The sequence below is a fragment of the Coccinella septempunctata genome, chromosome 8, assembly GCF_907165205.1.
Source record: "Coccinella septempunctata chromosome 8, icCocSept1.1, whole genome shotgun sequence".
Taxonomy (NCBI): Eukaryota; Metazoa; Arthropoda; class Insecta; order Coleoptera; family Coccinellidae; genus Coccinella; species Coccinella septempunctata.
The window spans coordinates 22,530,606-22,551,156 of record NC_058196.1 but is presented as its reverse complement, the minus strand read 5'-3'; the positions used below and the strand labels follow the sequence as shown (position 1 = coordinate 22,551,156).

Genomic DNA, 20,551 nt, shown 5'->3' with positions numbered 1-20,551 from the left:
AGGAGTTCAAATATACAGAGTGGCAAAAGTCTTATTACAAAACATTGATACAACCTATTCTTCTGTTTGTTATACTGAATACTTAAGTTTAGCAGCACTGAAAGTGTTGCTTATACTCATGGGGTGGAAGAGCAAATTTTTACTGAACAAGTCAGGTCTGCAATGTCACAGCAATTACACCGCTTACCTGACCCTCCGCAGACATTACAGCAGCTCGCCAATACTTTGAAGGACATTCGGCAAAACATTCCTCGAACTTTCATAGATTCAGAAGAGTAAAAGTCGGGAATATTGTATGCTATATATTCTGTTCCAACAAGAGTACTACTCGAAGTCTACTCAAAAGATAAGATCCACAGAGAAACTACTTCTAAGAAAAACAATACAATACTGCGAGAATCTTCGAAGAACTGACTTATTTTCGTATTTGTTCGAAGAAAGATTCTAACCTTTCTACTTCAAAAAAAAAGAACAGGATGAAAGGAATAATAGGCTTGTTCGTAGAGTGGTTCACAACGGTTGTGAACTGTACAGCGCAAATGGATTTTCGCTACCCTAAAATGGAATTGCGCTTGCTCTGTACAGTTCACAACCATCGTGAACCACTCTACGAACAAACCTATTCTGTTTAGAGACTCGTGTTAATCTGACCTGAAGACTATACCTCTTTTAAGAATGGATTTCTACCTCTACATACGTAGATTTTAAATCCAAGTATATTATTCTTGAATAGTTTACTTCCAAATTGTGGTTTAGATAGTTCGAAGACTTGAATTCAATATTTTCTGAGTACCGGTATATTCGGGTGACTTGGGACAGTCCTGTAACTTGGAACAATACCCACCCTTGCAGATTTTCTTTACCATTTATGAGTGAAGGGACAAACTTAAAAGATTTTGTAGCATCTTTTCGGTTAGTTTAACAATTAATTCCTGTTGAGTTTGCCTTGACCAGAGCGTTTGAATTGACAGGAAAAATTAACGAATTCAGGAGAGTAAAAGATCGTTTTTTTATGGCCCTTATACTTTCTAGTGTCCTGTACATGTGTTACACTTTGTGCATGTGTAATTTTTTTTCTGGATACTTGGGATATTGGGATATTAGATATGTCATGAAACAAGGTTGTTCACAAATCAAACGCCAACACGGATCTCATTCATTTATTTTGTTGTTTCATAGGGTGACTTGGGACAATGCCGAATAGATACAAGCGGCTCATTGGCAGCAGGAAATATGCCGATTTTTCGCAGGATATTATTATTTACGTTATTTCCACAAATAAATCACCAAAGAATGAAAGAAATCAAAGTTCCCTTGTTTAGTTTTCTTACATTTGAGTTGGAATATATTTACTTTCGCTGTAATAAGGGTTTATCATTTAATTTCCTTACCGAATTTCAACTATATAATCACAAATTCTTATTTATCAAAACTATACACCGTCCCGAGTCACCTATTTCATTTGAGAGTTGAGAAATCAATAAATTTCAACTTGTGTCCCAAGCCTACCAAATCGGTGGGTGACTTGGGACAAGTATATTTTATTCTTTTCAAAATTTATACGAATTCTGAAGCATGGTATATATATCCTAATCAATAGTCTGAGTCGTTAAGCATATTCTAATTTAATCTGATACTAATCAGGGGGAGGTCCTCAATCTGACACTTTGAAGATGATAACAATGACTTTTTTAAATATCTCCCTTCCTGTACTTCTAATCATTTTTGTATTTATTATGAAAGTTGTAGATTATAAAATTCTACACAACTTTTTAATGGACCAATTTTACATACTTTTAACCGTTTCGAGTTAGAGAGCGATAAGGGCGAGGAGTTTAGCCACACATGCGAAAGGCCAAGGTCAATGTAGAAACCCAGTCTAATGTACATTCATTCCCATATATCTTAAAAACGTTCAAACGTAGAAAAATTGTTTCGGACAAAATTTGTAGAAAATGTTATGCTCTACAACTTCTATAAAGAATGTGAAAACAATTTGAAGCTCAGGAGTGGAGATAATTAAAAATAACTGATTTTTGTAACCTTTACGGCTAATTTTTATTGTTTCGGCTTGCTAAAATTGTCAGATTATATTTTTTCCATTATTCTTGAATAATTTGCTTCAAAATGAGAAAAAAAGCCACCGCGCTCGAGTATGTACAATGATCCGGTTTTTTTTTTACTATTCTGACAGGCTGTCCTAGACAATTCCCCCTATATGCAGGTCTAATTTTTGGTAGAGGTACTCTACATAGTCCAAGGTATCTCCCCTTATATTAATCTAACACGCTCTAGCAAATCCCGAATTTCCCTCTTGGGCTCCCCAGCTATAGTAGACTTGTATGCCATACTTCTAAAGGTATTTAGTGCAATATCGTTACGCATCATCGAAACAGCGGGCAACAATTTCGCTTCCTGTTCCGTTCCACTGCTGTCGGAGATTGTCGTGTGTAAGCCCCTAATGATACAGAACTGAAAACGAGCACCTACCTCTACGTACCGGTTCCCAAAGCTGCACATTATAGATTCCGCATTCGAAAGGCATATCGGTTCCGAGACGGACTAGCTATTCGATAATGCGAACCCGCCATCATCCGCGGTGATTAGAGATGATGACTGTCGTATTGAGCATATTTTTACCCTTCACCGATTTTCTTTCGGTCTGTCATGATCTAACTGTTCCGTTTCAAGATCGGGCCACCAGATGGGCTGTCGAGATAAAATTGTTGCGATGAAGAGCGTTTTCAAAGTGGCACGGGGTTTAGTCACCTCCGAGTGGCCGAGTTTTGTGTTTACAAGGTGTCCCAAAACAGTCCATACTATAGCGCATTCTTATGCTTGTTTTTGTATGATGAATGAAATGAAACTAGAAACTATTAGATGTTATATAGAGGGTGTTTTCCAAGGTGATACTTTTTTTATAGAAGATAGAACTCATCATAATAAGTCGTGCAACCAAAAATTGTCTATGTAAAATACCCAAGATGGCTGAGATACAACTCCTAGAAGTTCGACAAAATTTCATTGAATTTCAAGTACGGGATTGTAGAAGTTGACTCCGGCATCGCAAAAAGGAAACAAAACATAAACATATCCCTGGACAATGAATGGTTCAGTACCAAGTTCATCGGATTAGAAGCAGCAGGTCACTTTTAAGAGTAGTTGTTGTATCGTGCAATTTAGGGTGAAAAAAAATGTAGAAAATCGAGGCAGTTTCTTGAAAGTGTTTATGTTAGTTATGTTGAAAAAGTGTGCTGATGTTTCTTCATTTCATCCCATTTTTACCACAATTGTTAGATTGTTCGAACAAGAAGATTGTGATACCCATTGTGAAAAAATTCGTGAATAATTAAGACGAATTTTATTGGTGAGATTTTGAAGTATTATTCTATTTTTACACTTGTGTCCTAAGTTTCTTCTGTCAGTTGGTATCGAAATGAGCTATTTCATGAAATCGTGTGAGTTAGTTAAAAGTAATGACAACAATTCGGCAATCCTAAGTTTCCATTTTCATTACCACGTAAATATCGAACGATCCTATATCCTAAACGAAACCACATGGTCGAATCAGGAAATAAGTTTTTCCCACTGCTTTGCGATAATTCAGCTAACAAACGGTCTAGGGTCGTATTAGGATCTATTTCAGTAATCATTTTCATTCTTCTTTCAACTTTGTCATTTTGAAAGTTTTGTATAGGTGATTTTTGGTGAAACGATTCATTTTGACAAGTTCTACCTTCTGTTGAAGGTAGATATACACCTTGTATATTCTTTTGATGTAGTGCATTACAATTTTTAACACCAAACAATAATTATAGCATGTGTACAGTTTCAGTAGAGGTTAGCGTAACGAAGTACCATACAATTTTGCGTATGATACAAGAGCTTAACTCCTAGATATTTTGGATTGAAGTAAGAAATAAGAAAAACTCTTTCTGCATATTTCTAACTTGAATTGATTAATGTAATAAACGATTTATGCAATCTGAAAATTTGAGCAAATGGGTCCATACTGCCATCTGCACTCTCAAAATTAGGAAAGTGGATTTAGTTCGACCCGCTTCCTGTTAGATGTCGCTGGGGTTTATTCGTACATCATATCTGCTACTCACATCGAACGAAGCGACCATCAATTCAAACCATTTTCGTCGAGGTATGATTTGTGTTGCTCTGACGAGATCAAATGAGACCGAAACCATGATCAGCATCTACACTTTCCCGGCGAGATGGTATTTCTGTTAATACTTTGAGTGATGGTGGTTTGTTGGTTCTATAGATTGGAATATTTGTTGTTGTTGTATCTAATATCAGCGAGTGTTATGCATCTGCTTGACACTATCCCCCAGGTAGCTTGCAGGAATGTGTTGTTAATTCTCTATGTTGTGAATAAGGGAATTTTCACAATTTTCCGTATTAGCCGTTCTTGTGCGACGGTTGTAGTTCTTCATTTTCAACCCCCATGGGTGTATGCAGCACTTCCTCTAGTACAATAGTTTTACTAACTACACTTAACGAAACCCCGAGACGATTAGGTTAGACTAGGCACAACCCTTGTTGAAAGAAAGAGGATTGAGAATTCCAACTTCGAAAATTCGTTCTGCTGGTTTTACTGCACATTTTCAGTCGATTATTTTGGGTGGAAAACACTTGAAATGGGCGAGGTAATGATGCAAAACCAATTGTTTTTCTCCGGAAAAATGTGGAACATAATTTTCTTCTTCGTTGGCTCTGCCCAATGAACTATATTTTTCATAAACATCCTTCAAACCACATACCAATGGGAGGTCTGTAGCGGGAGAAAAATGCCATTTAAATTTGAATGGGGTGTAATACCCTCTTGACGGAAGAACGCTTAAAGGTGCTATCCATACCGCACTCGGAACATTTCACCGAATGCTACCAGACGATTACACTGATCCTCAGAACGCCCCATACGTCTCTCATATCCGTCTGTTGACTTTGATCTAGCGCATTCATCTTCATTGTTAACGGCGCTCTACTCACAATAAACCTCATTGTGTAACTTTGTTGGTCGAAAAGACGTGAATCATTCGATGTCGTTTTATACGAAGGGGCGATTGACGTTCGTTGTCTACGGTCGTAGAGAGGACGCCCTATTGTGCAGGAATTGTTCGTCTCACGAACCCGAAGCGGAAAATGCGGAAACGGTGAAGATGTAGAAAGATTAATCGTTTGTTTGCGTTCATGTTTCTAATTTCAAGAGTCCAGCTGGAAGGACCGTTGTCAGGCTATACTCGATTTTGTCAAACCCTGTCAAGTGTTAGGATGATGGCAACTTATTTTTCGATTATCGCGATGTTATTCACTCGGTATTCTTGCAAGAAACTCAGAAACTACTTTAAGCCACCCAATTTTTGTCTGAGAACTGAAAAATATGACGCGGTTAAAGCTGGGGAGGCTGTGAAAGCTCATTCAACTTCAATCCCATAACCAATTATCTAATCCTTTGGAAGAAGCATTTTTCTTTATTCTTGTACAAAATTTTCTGATTGAACATCCAATTTCATCTTACTTGAAATCGATTCTGGGCAATGGGAACGCCTCCCTTTTCCTCCAGTTCTAAAACCAATTATTTCTTGATTATTTCCGTTAATCCGCTAATGGAATCTGTCATATTTAAATTCTCGGTAGCAGTTCAAAACACTCGCTATCTGGACAACTTTCACTTTGCAGTCTTGCACAATCTCAATGGAAGCCTTTGATTCTTGGATGAGAGGCTCTTAAATATTAAGATTCGTTCAATTGTTCAATATCAATCATAAGTCAACTCCAAAATCTAACTGTGATGGTGGTGAAGAGAACAATCAGTATTAATTAATTTACTAGAAAGATTTGCTAATTTATCGATTCGTTTGAAATAGAGCTTCACTCATCGGAAGTTAATCTATTCGATAAACTTAATGGACCGATAACTGGTAAAGAGGAAACTCCCAATAACCTTAGATTGAGTTGACTCGTACTTTCTGAGATTTACAGGCATTTAACCTCTCTTTATTATATACCATACTAGTATTTGGGATTTTTAGTAGTGACGGAGAGATACTGGATAGATTAATCTCTAGAAATCCACCAGTTTATTGATCAACAGTTGTCAAAACATTGAAAGTAATATCAGAAACTCACACAAAATTAACGACAATTTATCCATTCGTTAAATTTTCAGAAGTTTGTTAGTATTCATCAGAGAAAACATTACTATGATGACTGCCTTGTGTAACTGCCCATTTACAATGATGTTAGTGTTGATGGTAATGTTAATGGTGAGCTACGTTATTAACGCTTAAATAATAGAGCTACTACGATACTGTTCACATCAATGTTAATGTCAAGCGTAATGATAATATGATATTGCGTCAAAAATATTTCTTGAATATTTTATTACTTAAGCGTTAACATGGTAGCTCACTATAAACATTACCATCACTAGTAACATCATTGAGAATGGGCAGTAACACCCAAGAGGCAGTGGATATAACACACTACTACCTATCCAACCCACTCAACAAGAGAAAATGCACGACCATATGTAGCCAGAATGACTTCGACGCATTTTGAAGCCAATCAGGTTAATATCTGAATGCGTAGGACATCATACATTTTTCCTTTTTTCGTTCGGTTGGATTCATCTGAAATTTTGATCGATTACCCACCTAAACCTAAGACGCATAGTACGAAAAATTGTTTTAATAAAATTATAAATACTGAGTTCACCTTCACTTTTGACATAGTTCTTTTTATCGGTCCTAAAGCGTCATTCTGAAGTTGATTGCACTGTACCACTCCTGACATGACAATGTGTTCTGGTTTAATTTGCAATGCAAAAATTAATACTGTCGCTTGTCCTATATGCACGAGAAATAGAAGATACCATTCAGCAAATGATTTATATCTTTCGCATCAACTTCATAGCCAAGTTATCATCCCATCATCCGTCAAATACCAACACTTAATAGTTACCACTTTTTTTCACCTATGCGAATGCGTTATCCTGTAGACGCCATGTCATTAACCTTCTATAGAGCATCAATTAATGAAAGCCTGTTTTTGTGTATTCAGTGTCTACCTGCGGAATGACATCATGGGCTATATTTATCATCGATGATGAAGAAGTTGCAGTTATCCAATATAACCAGTTATAATCTCATGCTACACCACGTTCTATTTCAATGGAACTTTCGTACAGCACGAGAGAGGAGGGATCCTGTTTGAAAATGGCCTATTGACTCTTTTTTTTGAAGCAAATCTCATTTTCTGAACTCATCAAGGTTATTGTTGTGGTCAAAAAATAAGATCATATAATAGAATTTGGCTGTTGTTGTTGTTGGCGGTAGTCCACGACATCTGTCAAAATTTCCTGTCAATAAATTTATTCGCTTGAAAGCTATAGGGTGATTTACCGTGAAGTTATATTAGACGTTTATGGAGAACTGATCATAATTTTATGCTGAAACTTTGCGACTGTAAAGTTCCTCCCTAAAATATTTTGAGACCATACCTTGGGCATAGGCATACAGTCAACGGCTTATGAGTTATAGGGATTCATAGTGTTACTGACAAGATCATCAAGTTGGATATTTTTTATTTAAGCTGATTCTACGTTGAAAGACGGGAGGGCTACCTAATTAAGTCCTATACTTAAAATTAAAACTTGAAATATATGAAACTTGTCAGATGTGCCGATGAATAATTTAGACTTTTTTTTTCTTTGAAACATCCTGTTTAATAGGGACTTTCTTCAAGCTTTGAAGATTTTCTTCAGTTGACAATATTTCTTTATTCTAATTCCGTTTCACAACGTAACAAGCAATGTTTCCTTATCAGGAATCCAAAAAGTATCGCAATTAGAGGCAATATAAACCTTTGGCACTTTGCTATTTCTACTGCATATGAATTCTAACGAAGCAATTATAACCAAAGCGGCCTTGACAGAATGATACATGTAAAAATGTTATTAACGCTTTACGACGACATAGTATGTTAGGAAATATGCGTTATTGTTGCTACTTCGTAATTTGCTGAACAAATATCGATTATACAGGGTTTCCCACGATGAGTGGCCTGTTAGGCGTTCACGGAGAATGGATCGTAGGATTGTTCTGAAAATTAGGATATGTAATAGGGTTTACGCTTCTGATCTGAAATATTTTGAATATTGCGGCGTTGTCGCTTATACAAAAAAATACGCAAAATATGTATCAGGTAGAGGGATAGAGAAGTGCTAGACAAAAATACTGAGATGGAGATAGAGAAGCGAAAAAAAAGTTAAATAGGGTGTCCCACTTAAAATAACAAAACTTGTAGTATTTTTTCGTACAAGCGGCAACATTGAAAGTATTTTAGATAGATCGGATACGTAAACCGTAGTACCCAAATTTTCAGAACAATTCTATGATCCGTTCTCCGTTAACATGGAAAAACCTGTATTCGGAAAGTCTTAATCTGACAATTTAAGCGTGTCGAAAATGTGTAAGAGTGTCTCCACCTACCCATTTTCCGTGAAAGAAAAGGTTTTCCAAATATTATTTCAATAGATATTGATTATGGTAGCCCCCAAAATGACATGACTCATGTCAGTCGAAGATCATTTTAATTATGATAGTCTAGGCTCGTCTAGGTGGAAAGGAAGCCCATCAAGCAGAGCCATCTGCGATCCTAACCCAACGCCAAAACGATGGGTGATTCACGAATGTCACCGGAAGACCGATTGAACACTCTTAACCGTATCGGTTTCGTCACCTTCGCTAGCAGCACGTGCTCATCTGTATTCCGGTCCTCGGCATTCTCCTTTTTCACTCTTCTCCCGTATCGGTGACTGATTGGCGACGTGCGACATGTACGTCACCTAATTGCAATTGTTCGTCCGTCATTCCCCGACCGCCCCGCCCTCTACGCCGGCGGTCGAAACAATTAGATAATAGGGTCGCGCTATATTCCGGCACGAATTAGGTTCCGTATTAATTGGATGATTAAATGGGACTTTTTTGTGGCGGGCGAGGCTGCAGAGGGTGGATGGGTTCGAGATTCCGATGGATGCATATCGTCACGTCTTTGGCGCTGATTTGTTTGCTCTTCATCTACTAGATGACATCGGTTATAGACATCTTCCTAAAGATAAGACTGTTTACAATCTCTTAAATCTCCATGAATTATCAATTCTGCCATCGTATGAGAGAACTTGGCAACCTTTTCAAGTGTCAGAAAAAGCGCAGACCAATAGGGTGAATGTCTAAAGTTGCTCTCTTCCTAATCACCATAGTAACGTAGTTCAACGTTGCCAAACGAGGTGCAAGAACAGCGGAAACGAAATACTTATAATTTTCGATCGTTTTTTGGTTTCAAGTATATTTAATTTTATTATCACTTCAAGTGATTTGCATGAAATTTCACTAAACTAAGAGCATCATTTGAAATTTTGACTTGGACATTATAGTTGGAGAGCCCAAGAGGGAAATTTGTGATTTACTCGAGCATGTCAGATTAAGAGGGAGATACCTTTGTCCCTATAGAGTACTTCTATCAAAAATTAGACCTGTATATGGGGGGAATTGTCTAGGACACCCTGTCAGAATAGTAAAAAAAAACGATCATTGTACATACTCGAGCGTGTCAGATTAAGATATATGTGGTCAATTACATGTTGAAAAAAATATATTCTCTCAATCTGAGAATTTAAGCGTGACGAAAATGTGTGGGAGGGCGCCAAGCTTGCAAAAAAAACTTCACATGTAAATTCTCGATAGTGGTGGCTTTTTTTCCTATTTTTAAGCTAATGATTCAAGAATAACGGAAAAAATATAATCTGACAGTTTCAGCAAGCCGAAACAATAAAAATTAGCCATTAAGGTCACAAAAATCAGTTTTTCTGAATAATCTCCCCTCCTGGGCTTGAAATTGTTTTCGCATTCATTATAAAAGTTGTAGAGCATAACATTTTCTACAAATTTTGTCCGAAGCAATTTTTTCTACGTTTGAACGTTTTTGAGATATATGGCGATGAATGTACATTAGGTTTCTACATTGACCTTGGTCTTTCGCATGTGTGGCTGAGCTCCTCGCCCTTATCGTCCTACACATCGAAAACGGTAAAAGAGTATGTAAAATTGCTTCAGAAAAAAGTTGTATAGAATTTTATAATCTACAACTTTCATAATGAATACAGAAATGATTAGAAGGAAAGGGGATAAAAAATCCTTGTTATCATCTTCAAACTGTCAGATTTAGAAAACCCCAACACCGAGATTAACCGGTTCTTTAGATTCAATTTACATATCCTCTAAAAATATGACACGCTCGAAATATATTTTTTTACCATTTTCAACTCTTCCTTACGGCCAGTCCCACCACGCAAACCGTCAGATTGACATTTATTATTAGAAACAGGTAGGGCATATACACTAACTTAATCTGACAAGCTCGAGTATGTACAGCTCGCGATTTTTTTTACATCTTTGAGAACCTGCAGACGCTTTCACCACAGCTGAAAGTGCATGCTTCATGGAACCTTTTTTTTTTTCTTTCTACCATCTAATCTTCAAAATCCACTAGGTCTCCACGACGCTCTAGTAAATACCGATTTAGCATCGTCGGCTTCCCAACTATAATGATTTCGCGACAAACGGACATCCCTATTTATCGGGGATTATGTCGATGAATACAATAGGAATTGAATGCGTTGTGTAACGACGAGACGACCTCGTTTTTATGGTGGAAAATTAATTACCCACAAAGTTATGGCGCTATTTATGGATTGTAAAATTAATATGACCCTATATTAGGGTTTGGTAAACGGTGATGCAATAGCCCCTCCCCCAAGCCCATCCTGTGTACCAAATACAGTGTGTGGTACTTCCGATATAACTTGCATTCAAAAAAAATCGTGGTTAAGTAGGTTATGGAACTTTCCAGGTTCTGTGACCGAACGTTATTCTTTCCTTGAATCACTTCTTGTTCCCAAAATAAAAATACATATGTAGACATGGAGGACATTAACCTATATTTAATTTATATGGAGCACTTTCAGAAAATGATTTCTTCCAACGTGCGAAAAACATGCCTTTCATTGAGTTAGATTCCAATAATCCAAACTTACTGAGCAGTTTGGTAAAAATTCTTGGCATTAATTTCAACCGGAGCATTTGAAAAATTGAATTCTTCAAATGAGGCCACAGGTTCTTGGCTGCTCATCATCTTTATATTTTGAGAGTTGACATAAAAAACCAGTCTTCATCAGAAGAAAAATCGTTATCAATAAATTTGTTGAGAAACCACTGAAAAATCATCCTAAGAGGGTAATCGACATCTTATTTTTTCTGGAAAAAGGTACAAGAGAAGTTAAGAATAACGTTTATAAACAAATTATTATCAAACCAATATAGAATTCAGCATTGATTCAAAAGTTTACAAGAGTTCTAGTATGTTTCTAGTAATTTTATTGAGTTTTTGGATATGACTTGCAGTCTTTGTAGTGCACTAAATTCAGTGTTGACCAGAGTAACCAGAGTGTTCATGAGTAGGTACTGCGCAAAAAGTTTCTTCAAAAAATACATGAGTGTGAAGATTACTCGAGAAAAACAAACATTTTCAGAGGGAAGAAGCAAGTCAAAAATAGTTTGGAATGCGAAAAAACTAAAATATGGAAATATTTTTCTAGCAAAAACTAATATTCAACTACAAAAATCCAAAATGCGAGAAGAGAGTTACTCATGAGCACTCTCACAATTCGTAAACATTCAAAATCGTTCAATTCTATCTAACTACAGCTCTTTGTAAGACATGTTCAACGATAGTACAAATTACAAGGGTAACTAGAATTTTCTTTTGGATTTTACGTTTAAAATTAAATCATTTTCAAATAGAAACTTTGGAGATAATCAATAATGTGTCAAATATATAGTTTTCTTTTCCAAGCCTCCTAGCAAAGGTGAGGGTTTTCCCCCAAGGCTTCTCAAAATAATTCTACTGTCAATAATGTCATTCGGTTTGAATTCCTGGTCGTCGATGCGTGAAAAAGGGAGCATCCGCTCCCGGATCCACAACCTGTACCTAATACAGTGGAATCCGCAGCAGTAGGTGTAAAATATCAATTCGCTCACCTTGATGGAATACTATGCCATCGTCTCATATTGAGTTTCGTGCGGTTGTCATCCATTCGAACGAATCTAATTACAGATCCATTTGTTTGTCCTTCGTTTTGCGACCTATAAATTTTCCGTCGTCGTCCGCTTTAGTGGGTCACGTGTCAGGGCCGCCTAGAATAAAGCCGCGACGAAGCAGCCATCCCTTAATCTGGTTGAAAAGAGAACCATTTACAATTCGATTTAAAGACCTTCTGATTCAATTCTCATCCATTTTTATACCAGTAGGAGATGATGAAGAGGAACAACAAAATTTTGAATGAATTCTAGAATAGTGCAAATTAAGATGCATGGATTATTCTGCTCCTTTAGTGAATACCTAGTTTTCCCTTTATACTGGTAAAAAACAATTTTTTCGAGCTTGTCAAATTTTTTGAGAATATGTTAATTGGGCCCAAAGGAAGCTACAAGTCGGACTTGACAGCGGTCTGAAAATGCAAAAAAAAACTCGTTAGTTGTACATACTCGAGCGTATCAGATTTTCGTATAGATGGTCTCGGTGTTGCAGACGTGTTGTCCCATTAGTATGTTAATAATCAGGGGGGAGTTTCTGAATTTGACAGTTTGAAGATGATAATAAGGCATTTTTAAAGATATTTCCTTACTGTACATCTAATCGTTTCTGTATTCATTATGAAAGTTGTAGATAATAAAATTCTATACAACTTTTGTCTGAAGCAATTTTTCATACCCCATTTTTGAGCTAGAGGGCGATAAAGGTGAGGAGCTTAGCCACACATGCGAAAGTCCAAGGTCAATGTAGAAACGCAGTCTAAGGTACATTCGTCGCCATATCTCAGGAACGTTCAAACGTAGAAAAAATTGCTTCGGACAAAATTTGTAGAAAATGTTATGCTCTACAACTTTCATAATGAATGCGAAAACAATTTGAAGCCCAGGAGAGGAGATAATTCAAAGAAACTGATTTTTGTGAACTTTATGGCCAATTTTTATTTTTTCGGCTTGCTGAAACTGTCAGATTATATTTTTTCCGTTATTCTTGAATCATTAGCTTACAATTTTTAAAAAAGCCACCGCGCTCGAGAATGTACACAGGACATTTTTTTTTGCAAGTTTTGCGCACTCCCACACATTTTCGTCACGCTTAAATTGTCAGATTATGGGACTATATACTTTTCAACATGTAATTAACCACATATATCTTAATCTGACACGCTCGAGTATGTACAATGATCGTTTTTTTTTACTATTCTCACAGGCTGTCCTAGACGATTCCTCCTATATACAGGTCTAATTTTTGGTAGAGTTACTGTATAGGGTCCAAGGTATCTCCCCGCTCGAGTAAATACTGAATTTCCCTCTTGGGGTCCCCAAAGTTGAAGGAAGAAATGTTTTTCAGGATCGGCAAGATAAGCCTCAATAGCAAGAATGAATATTTTCCTAGATCGTGTAATCTTACACCATTTGATTTTTTCCTATGGCCTCACCTGAAGAATTCTATTATCAAATATCTGTTTCTGATTTAGACCAATTGAAGACTGAAATCATTTGAAAAATCTGCACTCGTCAGCTTCTGTTACACCTAATCAGAATTCATTAGCTTTGAAATGATTCGTTTTTCAACTATATTTTCACAACATAAGTTTCGATGTATATTAGTGAATAAATTCTCAATTCTCTCAATGAATCAAGACCAAATAAATATGTTATGTCAATACTGCACGTACCTATCAGTTATTCAATTGATAAATCTCAAAGCAAATCCCTATTTGAACCTGACCTAATTTTCAAGGAACAGATCAAAGTTTTTGCGCGTCCCGCTTTTGATGAGTTATTACAGTTCCATCAGTTCTATTACAATATCCTTGATGGAACAAGCGGTGTTTCAATCAAATTTACTTGTAATGCAACTTCCATAACATATTGATGCAGTTATTTTCCTATTTTGACGTAATATTCGTGCAGCATTATCCCGGCTTGTCAATATCAAAATTCGATCTTTCTACACGCTGAATGATGCGGCCTCATGAAGCTAATTTGATTGAATGTGCTCGTTGTATCATATGTTCGGCTTGTTTTTGTTCTATAAGTGGTGAATGTGAATTTACTGAAAGGCTCAATTTCACTGCAATTGTCCAATTCCATTTTAATTATTGCAGGCTATGAAGCACCGTAAGGATGATGATGGAAGCACTGACAGATTGAGCGTTTCCACTCCGCCTGGTAGCATTGGCGAACGCAGTTATAGCAGCAGTCAAGGTAAGTTTTATGCTTGCGGTCATTTCCAGGTTTCGTTCGAAAGATGCTTAATTAATTATGACAATGAAAATTCGATGGTGTCCTTATCATCAGTGTACTATTTTTTTTATTGAATTCCCGAAGAGAATGCCATTCAAATGGCATAACCTGAACTACCCTACTATACTCCATTCACTTTTATTTTAGCACTCGGTTGGTCATGGAAATTTGACACATTTTACTCTGTATAGTACGAAAATATAGGGTTATAACGCTTGTCAAAACATTTTTGGGTTTCAAATCTGCGCTCTGTTGTCCGTTCTAAGTAAAAGTAAAATTACGTATTTTATCGCAATGTCGAATTACTTCGGAAAATATGAAGTCGAAAATATGTGACGAACATAATTGACGTTTATGCAAACTGATTGAAGGTATACCAAATCTAGTTATTTGCATGGAAAATACAAGAGATCAGTTTTCAAATATATTTATTTTTGCTATGGAAGAAAATTGAATTATCGACACATTATATGCAGTAGCTTGAGGAGAGTTAATGTTGGTCATCTTCTTCTTCTTATGTAACATCAGTTGTAGATTTCAAAAAATCAACCCGAAGAAGAAATGCATATGATGCAGTGGTTGGGAATTGGTATCTCTCGAAGGAATTAACGGATAATTACAAGAATGTTGAATTCTTCAACAAAAATCATCTTGCATCAATGGAAGTCAAAAGAATTAAAGGATGTTTCAAGGCAAGAGGAACTCCGACTTCAAACAAAAAATTCACATAAATTAACAATTACCAGGAAAACTGGCTCCTATTCATGGCTGTTTATTTTCAATACTTTGATATAATAATAATTATATATTTATTGATCCCTCAAAACATTTACGATGTATGGGACAAATTAAATAAAAAATTGAAAAATTAACTTTCTAGAACTTACTCTACGATTACATTAATCGAAAATGCTATAGTAACTTTTCGCATTCCTTCACCCTGAAATAAAATTCTCAAATGCCACCACTTTTTTGGGTCTCCCAATAGAAGGAAATTTTTTGTCATCCTCTTCATTCACAATCTTTCTGATTGTGGAAACACTCGGCTAAAATATAAGTCGTTTAGATTCAGATGAAACATTACATGAATTCACTTACATTGAATATGTTCGCTACCATCTGATATATGTATTTATTTATTTATTTATTTAGTTATTTATTTATTTATACATACGAATACAAACAGGCTATGGCCCACTACAGTATTCACAACAAATGAAACTCCGTTCTAGTTACAAAAACTTGAGAAAATTATTTCATGGCCAACCGAGTGCTAAAATAAAAAAAGAATGAAGTACAGTAGGTGATACTACCAACATTGATCAGAAAACAATCCAAATCATTGCTATCGAAATGTACAATTCAAAATCAAAGATTGATGGGAAAGGCCAAAAGAAGGACTATCAAACTGATATCATGCGTTTCCGTTTATTTAAAACCTTCCTCAGGGCTCTGGAAGAGCGATACAAATTAAATGAGGAGCTAATATTAATTATACAGTACAATATGAAACGACAAAAGTCATATAAGAAAGCACACATCTCTTTTGACAACGAAAAGAGAGCATATCTGTGTGACATCTGAGGGTGAGAGAACAATTGCAAAAAAAAACAAACAAAAAATACACAGAAAATGAAAAACAATAAGTATAAATCATATAACAATTCTGAATAATTACGTACAATACCAACCTGGCCCTTGTCAACTTTAAGCAAAATTTTAAAAACTCAAATACCTAATTCAAAAAATGAGCGATACATTTATTTATTTTCTCGCATATAAATAAAAAGAGTCAACACTCCAAGTGCAATCTGAAACAGTCGTCCAGGTGTCAAACGAAATGTACAAAATTTCATGTAGAATTTTCATATAACACCAAGATTCATTATGATAAACTTTGAAAGCGATGCTTAGATCTACTCTCTTAGATGACACTGTTGACACTGCCCTAGCTCGTGTTGAGTCAGTACTCTCATGTTATCTCCGAAAAACAGCCCTTTCTGGGTCTTCGTCCAAAATTTAAAGCTCCCACACCCCGAACGACCTTGCCGTACGACAAATCCCGGGAAGGTCGAAGGGCACGCCGCAAAACAATCGCATACGTCGGATCGAACAATGGACGTCCCCGATCACGGCCAACCTGACCTATCCGCCGTGTCCGCATCGTCAATCTACCTTTCTCCGGTAGATCACCGGACCAGATCGAACAAGAGCTCGTAGGTGGGACCCATCGCGGGCAATTTAATCAAGTACTCCGTTTGGTAGCGGGCAGTTGTCAGCGCGACTTCGTACCCCGCGCATGCACGTCTCAAGTCGCGGATCGACCAGAACGTTATCGTCGCAAAACAAACAAAACACCGTACTGTTATCTGGAGAGATAAAGGGCCAGATTGTGGATGGGATCGGACGGGTGAGGTGCGGTAAACCGCGAGATAAACGTGAAGATGAGCACTCTGCCGAGGGTGCAAGTGAAGACGCCCGGTGGTAAGGTGAGCGTCGTAGCGAGGACGCTGCCTAGGGGTAAGAGCGGGAAAGCTAGGGGTGCACAGGTGGTGGTATCGTCGAGGAAGCCGGTGGAGAGGAACAACAACGTGGCCAGTGTGAAAACTTTGAATTACTCAGGTTAGAGGCCGTGACCTATCAATTGTTGTTTGTTAATTTTTCGAGGTTATCTCATTCGTTGTTGAAGCAGTTAAGGTGAGATCGACTGGGAGGTGAATCATCCGGTATTACGTTTGGAATGTTGTCGACTTGGTGTTTGTTTATCTTGGGTTTTAAACCAATTTTGTTGGCGTAGATGGAAAATGTTGAATGAAATAGCATGAGGGTTTTTGAAACGTTACTGAGAAATTTGGTTGGAAATATATTTTTATATTCAATATTAATCATTTCACTCTTTTCAGTAGCACTGATTTTTTGAACCTACTAATTATATCTGAGTCATTAATTGTTCCAAAGACATGGACAGGAGTCTGTAAAATATGGATTTGAAAAAGTTAATGTGGATAACCTTAGCTTATGGTTTTTATTTGTTCTTACAGGTGATCTTTTGAAATGGATTAGATTCTTAAAGGAAAAGATAATAATGATAATAATGAATCAACAACAATTATGTTTAAAGGCGTTTCGAAACATTAATCTTGAGGTCAGTTCGCTCCATTTAAGTATTTCCTAAAAGGCGTCCTCAGAACACTCAATGATGATTTTTTGACATTTTCTGTCTGAATAGCTGCGGTAAAATTTAAGGCGTGATACTTTGCCAAAAAATTGTGTGGGTCTTTCATGCAGTCAAGAAAAATACCAGAACGGTCAATTATTTCAAAATAGGGGATTATCTGAAAATGTCTTTTATAACTTTTATATGACTGTTAAAAATATACATATTTATCTGTGATGAATTGAAATATGCAGTGTCACCCACAAAGTTCTGAAGAATGATTTTTTTCCAAATGATTATTGCTTGTTTATATTGTCGACTCAATTTTAAATTTTCTTTTACCATATTATATATCTAAATTTATTAATTCCCTTAAAATCGGCGTTTCAAAGGTACCAGAATAGCAATTCTTGTATTGTTGTCAGTTTGTGATAGGGACCATATCGAAAAATAGAGAGCTATTTTGTCATAATATCTCATAAGTGTTTGTGAATAGTGTGAATAGTTGACTTATTAAACTGTTTCTTGAAATCCATCTTGTGTCTAGTAATTGATCGAAATGTCATGATATCTAGGAGACTAATAAATTAAGATATAACATATGGTAGATAATTTTTTTTTAATTTAGGGTTCCATTCCAAGAAACATAACTATCATTCTTCACACCTTTGTGGGCTACCCTGTATATTTCAATTTATCACATTTATGTAGATTTTCAACAGCTGCACAGACTTTTTGTGATAAACCCTGTATATTATGAAATAATCTATCGTTCGGATAATTTTTCTTCGCCCCGTATATTTTTTTTTGAGCAGCTGCTTAAATGGGGCCTAAAGAAGTCAGAAAACTGATAGGAATGAAATTGGGAAGACAAAAGGGTCAGCCTTTGACTCATACAAATATTTCAACAGTAGATTCTTGAGGTCAAAAGAAACACATTTTTCTCATGCCATTTTTTCCGATTCGGCTCTGATAAAAAGATATAGCCATTTTAAGTTTACATAATGAGCTATGCCACCTCTAGAAAAACGAATTTCCCTTCAGAATAACTAGCTAAATCTGTGACACTACACATCTATGTATCTTTTGGCTCCATTCAGCCAAATTACCCAATTTTCCAGATATCACATATATTTTTTATTTCTGAAAAATTTGCAGACACATTCGAAAATGTTGAAATATGCAGGGTGTTCTATTTGAAAAACCAAAGTGGATAACGGATTTCCATTGAAGCGACAACATTTCAAAGCTGAAAGTATTTTTAGATCGACACTTTCACCTTCCCCTATAACCAAATTTTCAGAAAAGTCATACGTTGAGTTTTCGCAACGTGTATGGCTAATAGGCTTTTAAAAGAAGGTAGTACTGGTCAAAATAACTCGTTTCGCCAAAAATCACCTATACGAAACAATCAAAACGGCAAAGTTGAAAAAAATAATCAAAAATTATTACTGAAATAGATCCTAGATTTTTATCTCGTGATGACCTTTAGGATATTGGCCTGTTCGATTTTCACGTGGGAATGAAAATGGAAACTTAGGATTGCCGAATTCTCCTCATTATTGAGAAGAAATGGCTCATTTCGATACTAACTTACAGAAAAGACTTAGGACACAAATGCAAAATCTGACAATGAAATTAAATTATTCACAAATTTTTTTACAATGCTGGTAACAATCTTCTTTTTCGAACATTCCAACAATTGTCGTAAAAATGGGATGAAATGGGGAAACATCATAGCACTTTTTCAACATAACTAACATTAGCACTTTCAAGAAACTGCCTGGACTTTCTACATTATTTTTTCACCCTAAATTTCACAATACGACAATTATGATTCTCTCAAAAGTGACCTGATGCATCTAATCCGATGAACTTGGTACTGAACCATTAATTTTCCAGCCGAATGTTTATGTTTTGTTTCGTTTTTCCGATGCCGGAGTCAACTTCCACAGTTCTGTGCTTCAAATTTAATGATATTTTGTCGACATTCTAGTAGTTGTATAGCAGTCATCTTGAATATTTAAAATATACAATTTTTTGTAGAATGACTTATTTTGATGACTTCTACCTTCTGTCAAAAAAAAGCCCCACCTTTGAAAATACCCTGTATGTATTATATTTCCTGACGTAACCTATAAACTTTCGGGTTGAATAAAGATGATTTTCCTCGGAAAATCTAAGCCTAATCGACCCACCAATACTAATGTGGAAGTAGTTAAGTTTATCGAATTCAAAACATAAAGAAATCATTTCAAACGAAACAGTTAGGCATTCACTCGTTACGTGCGTGTAGTGATATCGATAAATCTCCCATTTCATAGTCGAACGAAAGGATTAACAAGTTTCCATGGCCTCGGGAATTATAGATGTGAGTCGGTGTCGTAGACCGGAAAAATTGTATTGGTTTATAACGAAATTATGAATGGAAACCGGATGTCGATGTTGTATTTAATGTTTTTTGGTACGAGCCATCGGACGCACGAATTATGTAATTAATTTCATTCCACTCAGACAACCGGAACAGTCCCCGTTCATCAGAAATATCTCTGTATCAGTTTTTTACGTAATTATATTTATTGCCGAAATTATGGTCGTTTGAGAGGACGAAACAATTCATCAGGTATACCACCTCCACCCACCTGAAAATGCTATTGTGATGGAGAGACACACGTGTGGTGGTTAAATAACTTATCCTAGCGAAAATTATGTAATTCAGGATATAATTTTTTGTCGAAACAATTTTTTTTTTCGAGTTCTAAATATTGAGGTGAATACACTGCTCAAGAATTGATAGGGATCAAATATAAATTTCTCTGTATTAGTAGCTTTTGTTATCAACATCTGTGAAGTGTTTTTTTAGGAAAACTGGGATACAATTTTGAATTATACATGGTGAGTCTTTGACTCGTACAATTATTTCAAGTGTATATTCTTGAGGTCATTCAAATTTTTTCGATTCGGCCCTGATAAAAAGATA

At 36.2% G+C, this 20,551-nt stretch overlaps 1 protein-coding gene across 9 annotated transcripts in view; it reads left to right on the top strand.

The window, feature by feature from the left end:
• Positions 1-20,551, top strand: part of LOC123319325 (protein lap4-like) — a 123,880-nt gene that overhangs the window by 72,627 nt on the left and 30,702 nt on the right. For all 9 annotated transcript variants that reach the window (XM_044906235.1, XM_044906233.1, XM_044906231.1 and 6 more), the window contains one exon: positions 14,276-14,375. In XM_044906235.1, coding sequence (XP_044762170.1) covers positions 14,276-14,375 — 100 coding nt within the window. The remainder of the gene's footprint in view (positions 1-14,275; positions 14,376-20,551) is intronic.